Genomic DNA, 8,551 nt, shown 5'->3' with positions numbered 1-8,551 from the left:
TATTAATATGACTCATTCATTCTTTACACTGATGGAAAACTGACCGCCCCCAGCTGCAGGTAAGATGAAACCATGCACACACAATACCTGTTTGATGCTAAAAGAATTTCTTAACAAATCAACTCTTCTGTTCCATCCCTTAAAGTACAGTTGAATCTATGAAAAAAATGTATTTTCTTTTATATAAGATGCTTTTTTGAAGGTGGGGAGGTATTGTAAGACTACTAGTTAGGAAGAAGTCAACCCAACCAAACAGAATTATTCTCAAACAAGAAAATATATTTTTCAACTTTCTAAGAATAAAGTCAAACTTCTTGTGTAGTGATTCATTTTTTAGCATTTCACCTTGAGATTACTCACAACAAAATAGTAGATGTCAAATCTTTTAGAAATGGTCTCAAAAGTCCCTTCTTCGTCGTGGTTTTTAGTGATTGGCCATCGGTTGGCTGGTGCATATACTGCCACCACCTGGTCTGGAGGATGAATCAGGAGTACAATATTCTATATTTTAGTTTATATATATACCATACATTCATTCCTGCATCTAATTCTATCTTACAACTTTGTCTTTTTTTTTAATAAAAATGTAAAAACTCTATTATGCAAAATGTTATAAAAAGGTATAGAAGTGAAGCTAAATAATAGTCACAAGGATGGATGGAAATAGAATTAAACTGTGGGAGGCGCACTTAGGGGATATCTGATACGGTGGTCAAAAAATGTTATGCAAATTATATTATTACTTATATTATATTATTGATATGGTTGCTGCAATTACTGAGATTTATATATAATTTTATAAGTATATTATTATCTATTACATTTAGACAAATTTCATTATAGCAATCACGCATCATTGTCAAATTATGCATATTATAGTGAGAAAGAATGAAATAAGTTTGCTTCTTCCCTTGACTGTTTAATATATAAAATGAAAAGTAAGGATATCAAATAGGTACAACGATATACGCTCTCTGAATCTGATTGTGACTTATTTTTAGTTGTTTATATATGGAATGTTCCAATACTGAATGAATTTGTTGCAAATGATCATGCTTGAAACAATTAATAAACTCAAACCCAAGTTGACTTTAGGCTCCAGACTATTAAACACCTGCTTTTAGGTAGGTGATCACACCTGTTAATTATTTATAAATCAATGGGCATTGGATGCAGCTGGTCATTAAAATTCTTTGAGAGAAATGAAGGTATTTTGGGATTAAGTTTTTTTTTCAAATAAATATAAAATTGGTCTTTTTGTGTTTGTAAAAGTCATGCTTTATATTTACCAGACTTTGTGAGATGCACAGGTTTTGCAACTGCAGTAAAATGCAGTGTCAAAACATGAATTTGTTCTGTTTTCAGCTAATTTTAAATAGCATCTACAGCTATGTCAAAGTCAGGGTAATTCTATCCGGCCCTTCAGAACATTTTATTTTTTTGTTGTTAATGGCCCGATGTTATTTTGCGCTTATTTCTTACTTGTATAATTTTGACCTTTTTATGGAGAGTAAAATATTGAAATTTATTTAAGTTGATTTATTCTGGAATAATATTCCTGTCTTTTTATTTTTCATATTTATGTTAAAAAGTTACACTTTTTAAGTTCTAAAAATTGGCATTCTGCTAGAAAGCTTTTTGGACTATTTTGGCATTTGCTAAGATTTTTTTAGGCTATTTTGGAGTTTAGCGAATATTTCAGCCATACGGTATCTGTTTTGGCAAATTTAGCCTTTTTTAAAAAGGTTTTATACGCTGTTACTCTAACATTTACACACTATCTGTTTTGGCTAATTTAGGCTTTTTTCTGTTTTTTAGGCTATTTTTAAGTTTTGCTATTTTTTTCAGCTAAATGCTAGCTGGTTTGACTATCCCTGTTTTTTTTTGTTGTTGTTTTATGCTAATTTTGATTTAGCTAATATTTTAGCAAGTTATCAGCTTCAGCGTTTTCAGCTATTAGCCTCAGTGATCTCATCAATCAACTTCAGGGGGTAATGCCATATATCTAGTTCATAATTATGATAAAAAGCTATGTTTTAAAAGATTTAAAAGCTCAGTTTTAGTGTGTTCAATAAATATTTATTCTATTTTGCCCCCAACCTAAGGTGTGTTTTGGATTTTGACCCCTTGTGTGATTGAGTTTGACACCCCTGATCTACAGGAAGACACATACTCAAGTATCACAATCTAATAGTTTTATTATTATGACACTTCATCTGTGCTTTAAACCATAACATCCAATAAGCCACCAAAATACAAGAGACATAGCAGCTATTTTTAATTTATTGTCTTTCTAAGCTCACTATTGTGGGATGGAAAAATTGGAGCACCAACATATATTTGTTTTATAGCCTCTAAATTTAGACACTACAAATATCAAGGATTGCTTTGATACTCCTGGGTTTCAAACTAGTATCTAAGGACCGATGTTCTGCTTGTTTTATTCAGTTACCTCCTAGCCTGATTCAAATGATCTGGATCAGGTGTTCTGCCAGTAAGATGCTGCAAGGAAGGAAGCAGTTGGAACTGAAACAGGTCAATGGCTTGTAAGCGCTGCAGTTTGACACCCCTGATCTGTAGCGTTTGCAGAAAACGGTCCAATAACGTAAATAGTCGGCCAGCAGTGTTGGCATCCAAAGTGCTTGTAAAGGCTTGTACCAAGAATCACAACACTTCAGATGCTTAAATCAGTTTAAGTACCCCCATTCGAATGGGTTAGTTTGAGCTGCAACAAGTCAGATGAATGACAGACTGGATATTTGCTAAAACTTCTGACCTTTTAACCTCATCTAACTTTGAACTCTTAGCCAGAATAAATATCTACAGTAGGAATTCTTCACCTTTATTGAATCAGAACAATAAGATTTAAGTGTTCAAATGAAAACTCCCAGTGGGACTAATTACAAAAACAACAATAATCATCTCTTCTTCTGAGCAGCTTTAATATCTAAGAATATTAGAGAAACAGTTAAAGGACAAAATACACTCAGGGAATGAGATCTATCTTTTTTTACGACTAATGTGTAAACGATAAATATTAAAAGAAAGGAATGGAATATTCCTCGGTTCTAAATATACAGAACGGTGTGCAGTTCGGTGGCTGTATGAATCATAAGTCAGCCGGAAATCTATATTTGCCTCTGGCTCATAATAAAGTTTGTGCTGTAGTGTTCTGGCTGCGGATCGTGGACCAGAAGGTGAGTAAAGAAGTGCTAAATTCACAGGAAAATCAGATTTCAGATGGCAGATTAAAGCTGTGAGGTGGATTTCCATTTGTGAAAAACAGTGTCATTCATAGTTTTCCTTCGTGTAAAACATCACAGGTGGAACCGTGCCACTTTTCCTTTACAGGTATGACATTGTATTTGTTTTAGAAAGCAATTAAGATAATAAAAAAAAGAAAGAAAGAAAGAAAGAAAGTCTTGGAAGAAACGTTTTGTGCGCAAGAGCCTGAAAGATTACGTAACTTTTCCAGATGGGTCTTCATTTTTATTTATTTATTTATTTTTTATTTTTACTACAGAAAACCTCACGTTCTCAACTTTCAGCGGCTTTAAACTACACATTTGAATTCACGTGGGATTTATTTAAACTTTTGTCCGGGGACTAAATGTTTTAATCCCTCCACACACCAGAAGCGACAGTTTTAAGGATTCAGCACCATGGACAGAGGCGGAAACGAACCCGAGACACATTAAATAACGACAAATAAAAGAAAATAATTAAATGTATTAGTTACTTACCGAATTTTCTGTCGGCGAGGACAGGTGAGGAGCAGAGGCTGACAGCCAATGCAGTGAAGAAGATGGGACACCACCGCGAATCCATGCCGCTCCTGCTCAAGCCAAACCCGAATCCATCGCTAGCTAAAACGGCATGTTTAGCTGGACGCACGCGGGGTTTCCGTTGCTCGGTTTGGGGGTCTTAAAGATGCATTATTATTATTATTATTTTAAGTATGACGGGGGGATAAAACAACACCGGCGTTGTTTCAGCACCACAAACAGCAACCAGCCTCGCGGAGGAGCCCCGCCCAAGTTAGTGACGTCAAACAGACACATGAGATAAGGAGAGCGCCCTGAATGGTTTTTACCAGGGGGCGTGAACGCATCACGTCAAAAGAAATATCAAAAAACAAACAAAAAAATCAATCAACTGATAACTATACCTGCTACATGCACGACAATTGTATTGTGTGCTTTGATTATTGAACAGTCAATACCTAAAAATATAATAAGCAATATAAATAAAATATTTGAACAATTTATGGTAACTAAATCTTTTAAAATTGTGTTTTGTTTAGTTTTGCTTTTATTGTGTTTTTATGTCACTTATTTATACTTTTAATCTGTAATTCTGTTTAATATTTGAGCTGTTGTTTTTATTGTTATTTAAACTTTTAATGTACAGCACCTTGTTTGACCAAGGTCATTTTATGGCACCATATAAATTAATTAAAATACTCAAAATCAATAAAATATGAATCATTTAGTTCATATAAGCATTTTTACATGGAGCAGGAGTGTCAAACTCAAATCGCACAGGGGTCCAAAACAGGAAAAACATCCACTGAATTACATAAAAAAAAAAAAAATTTGAAATGTTAAAAATGCAACTTTTTTTAACATAAATATGTATAAAAACAGACAGGAATGTTATCCCAGAATAAATCAACCAAAATCTTAACTCCATAAAATATTTATTCTGTAAACTTGGGATGTTGCAAGATCGGGTCGTTTATAATAATAAAATAAAAAGATGTGGAGGGCCGGATATAATTACCCTGTGGGCCCGATCCGGCCCCTGGGCCTTGATTTTGACACATGACAGAGAGGAATTAAAAGCCATTCCTCTTACATAATCCTATATTTGAATGCATACAAACTAGATATATAACAAATCTTTAATTTATAAGAAAACATCCAAATTAGGATTGTTGAGTAAAAAAATTATAATTCTTCTCGTCAAAGTCACAATTTTTGAGCATTGTCAGAGTAAAAAGCCCCAAAAAGACTTGAGTCTTGTGTGCATGAAAAGACGTGTAAACAAAGAAAAGACGCCAGTCAAAAGGAAAAACAAAAGCTTTAATATATATTGTAAATATTTGTTTTTTAAAAAGTCCATTTAGGGAAACTGGAGCAATATATGCTTATTTTCCCTAGTTCATGCGATATTGTGTCTTTTTTTGCAGCTAATTACCACATAAATGTGAAAAAACGTTGATGAAAAATATCCTCCTGATCACCATGGCAACAAATTGAAGTTATAAATGCAGGATCTCATTCAACGTTTTCACTGAAGAGTCATAGATGGCCCTGCAGCAAGAAAAAAAATGATTGAAATTAGTCATAGAGGAATTAAAAGTAGAGAAAAAAATCTGTCTTACCTCTGGATTTCTCCACCGTCTTCATCAGAGATGGCGTGTTTGTGGATCTGCTGCTGGATGGAAACTGCTGCACTTTTCACCCCAGCTTCAGAACCTTTGGCTAAAGATGGACAAATACAACTGATTAGCCACGATTAGTCGACTAATCGACTATAAAATAGTCGATGACTAATTTAATAGTTGGTTACTTTATATTATATGAAATCATAGTGTAGCAAAGTTGAAAGTGGACTATTTTTGGCTAATTAGGGTTTGTTTGTGTGTGGCTACTTTAGGGTTTAGCTAATATTTCAGCTATATGCTAGCTATTTTGACTTATTTAGAATTTTTTAGGCTAATTTTTGAATTTAGCTAATATTTCTGCTACATGCTAGTTATTTTGGCTAAGTTAGGCCTTTTTCAGCTTTTTAGGCTAATTTCGAGTTTAACTTATATTTCAGCTGCATGCTAACTATTTTTGCCAATTTAGGCTCTTTTCAGTTTTTAAGGCTAATTTGGAGTTTAGCTAATATTTCAGCTATATGCTAGCTATTTTGACTTATTTAGAATTTTTTTTAAGCTAATTTTTTAATTTAGCGAATATTTTTGCTACATGCTAGTTATTTTGGCTAAGTTAGGCTTTTTTAGTGTTTTAGGCTATTTCTGAGTTTAGCTAATATTTCAGCTACATGCTAGCTGTTTTGGCTAACTTAGGCTTTTTTCAGTTTTTTAAGCTAATTTGGAGTTTAGCTTATATTTCAGCTGCATGCTAACTATTTTTGCTAATTTAGGCTCTTTTCGGTTTTTAAGGCTAATTTGGCCTTTAATTAATAATTTAGCTGGTGTTTTATATTTTAGCTATCAGCTTCAGTATTTTCAGCCATCAATTTCAGCATCTTCAGCTATCAGCACTAGAATCTTCTTATTACAGCATTCACACTTGCATTATCACAGGTAATGCTATATATTTATATTTTTGGTTAAAGTTAGTGATGGTTAAAATTTGTACTTAGCATCCACTTTGCGCATGACCCGATTAGTTGACTAATCAGAAAAAATAATCGTTAGTCGACTATTAAAATAATCCTTTGTGGCAGCACTACAACCGATTTATTTTTACTTTTGACAGAAGCTTAAATATCTTAAATATTCTGGTTACACAACTCACCGCCCTTGATAACTGCTAAAACATGCAGGACGGCAGCCAGTTCCGTGAGGTTGCTAATGGCCTCGGAGTCCAAAGATGAGCCGACCTCTGTCAGAAATGACCTAAGAGAACAAAGGAAGTTTCTCTGCATTTGTGAAATACTTTTAATCAATGTTTTTAAGGCCATACTTTGTAATCTGGGCAGACTTTAGAATGACCGACAGCAACGTGTTGGACAAAGGAGGCATCTCGTCCACCGACTGAGGGGCGATCACTTCCTCAGGATGAGCAATCTGACAAATATACAAATACTAAAGCTTAGAAGGGATATTTCTCGCATTATTTTAGCAGTGTTTTGGTGTCTTCTCAAACCTTTTGGAGTATACGTCTGTTCTCCACGATGATGATAGCAAATAGTGTAGAGAGGACTCCGCTGAGAGGTTCTCTGTCCCACGTTTGAGCCACTTGGAGGAAGTCTCTCATACCAGTGACCGCTGACAGACACAGCTAAACCAGGAGACACAAAGAACATCAAGCTTGAAAGGATATATTTATTTTACCAAAAAAGGTAGCATGAAAGCACAAACATGCCTGTTTTCCCCCGTCTGGATCCTTTCGAACCCTCTTTGCCAAAACCTCGATTATCTTCTGGAAAATATTGGCCACCACACCCAGAATGACAGCAGTCGCGTCCTCCTCGTTTTCCTGATCTGGGTTTTTATCCTCGGGTACTTTACTGCTTGCTACCTCCTTTAAAATCAGCAGCACAGCAGGGATGCATTGATAGCCTCCATCTGCACATGAAAAGAGTTTTATTTTAACTTTTCTCAAGCAGAATGATTCACCAGATTGTTAAAACCCTCACCTGAGAGGAGGACAATGGAGCACAGGTGGAGGATTTCACTGTAGAACTTCTCATCACTCAAATCCACCAGGATGACATCACGACACACGGTTAAGAAGCTCTGGGAGGAAAAAAGTGAGAGGTTAGAGAAGGATTTTTCTGTTCAAATACTCATTTTCAGTGCAGAAAATTTTAAAAAGTAGTAAAAACTAGGGCTGTGAAGGTTGACGCGTTAACTCGAGATCAGCGTAATAAAACTCCATCTAAAATGAATTTTAACTTTTTTTTTACATTCTGTGATTGAAATTTTATTAAATTAAAGATATAAAAAGGCATTTATTTGTAGTTTTTGGACAAAAGCGATCTTTTATTTTCATAAATAAGGCAGAGAACAAAAGATAATCTGACGGCTGTAATGCAGCAGCAGTGCACTTGCTATGGGGGGCGGAGCCAAACTGATCTGTCTGCTATTATAAATCCAACGAGGAAACCGACTTTTATTTTATTTTGGGATTTGAACCGACATGAATTTTCCACAATAACGAGCACCGGTATTGTTTGTGGAAACTCCGCGGTTCCCCATGAAAGTCCTGCCCCTCCACGTTGTGGAAGGTGAGCAGTTCAGAATGGACAGACACGCCCCCACCTGTGTAGCTTCCAGTGGAGCCAACCTGAAATCCAGCTGGATCGAAATTCTTCCCCCAAAAAATATTTTTCACAAACACAAGAAAGAAAATGTATGAGAAAAAAAGAATTTCAGAAAAAATGTACAATAGACAGGAGTGAGAAATTCTTATTTTTGAGGCTGCCTGGTGTTACTTTAGCCTGGATTTTTTTGTATTTTCATTCAAAAACATGTTCATTAGTTTTTTTGACAAATTTTATTCTTGCTTTTTTATAAAATTACAACTAAAACTTTCATTTTATGTTATAAGAAACAATTTGTTAAACGTTTTTGGGGTTTCCACAGCAAAATACATAAAGATTTTCCAGATGGAATTTTCTGTTTTTGCATAATTTTATGTCTAGTGTGTGAATATAACATGTAAAAGTAAAAAAATAAAGGTAGTGTCACATAGGAGAGGTTGTGCTGATTAAAATGATACAAAATAAACAAGCAGTTAGTAGTTTTTCAAATTGAAAAAATAAATTTTATTTCATTTTATTATTATTTGCAGGTAATAAGTGGCTGGCA

At 34.5% G+C, this 8,551-nt stretch overlaps 2 protein-coding genes across 3 annotated transcripts in view; both read right to left on the bottom strand.

Moving 5' to 3' along the window:
• The window catches only part of ptprn2 (protein tyrosine phosphatase receptor type N2), a 144,272-nt gene extending 140,107 nt beyond the window's left edge, over window positions 1-4,165 (bottom strand). For both annotated transcript variants that reach the window (XM_024280249.2, XM_024280250.2), the window contains exon 1: window positions 3,744-4,165. In XM_024280249.2, the coding sequence (XP_024136017.1) occupies window positions 3,744-3,828 (85 nt within the window). In that variant the 5' untranslated portion in view covers window positions 3,829-4,165. The remainder of the gene's footprint in view (window positions 1-3,743) is intronic.
• An 898-nt stretch (window positions 4,166-5,063) lies between these two features.
• The window catches only part of ncapg2 (non-SMC condensin II complex, subunit G2), a 17,010-nt gene continuing 13,522 nt past the window's right edge, over window positions 5,064-8,551 (bottom strand). Inside the window, exons 21-27 of the mRNA XM_024280517.2 lie at window positions 7,378-7,477; window positions 7,104-7,306; window positions 6,885-7,019; window positions 6,702-6,805; window positions 6,534-6,634; window positions 5,387-5,486; window positions 5,064-5,315 (exon numbers count right to left, since the gene is read on the bottom strand). Coding sequence (XP_024136285.1) covers window positions 5,264-5,315; window positions 5,387-5,486; window positions 6,534-6,634; window positions 6,702-6,805; window positions 6,885-7,019; window positions 7,104-7,306; window positions 7,378-7,477 — 795 coding nt within the window. The 3' untranslated portion in view covers window positions 5,064-5,263. The remainder of the gene's footprint in view (window positions 5,316-5,386; window positions 5,487-6,533; window positions 6,635-6,701; window positions 6,806-6,884; window positions 7,020-7,103; window positions 7,307-7,377; window positions 7,478-8,551) is intronic.

The sequence above is a fragment of the Oryzias melastigma genome, linkage group LG20 (genome assembly GCF_002922805.2).
Source record: "Oryzias melastigma strain HK-1 linkage group LG20, ASM292280v2, whole genome shotgun sequence".
Classification (NCBI taxonomy): domain Eukaryota; kingdom Metazoa; phylum Chordata; class Actinopteri; order Beloniformes; family Adrianichthyidae; genus Oryzias; species Oryzias melastigma.
This window is presented reverse-complemented; position numbering and strand designations above follow the sequence as displayed.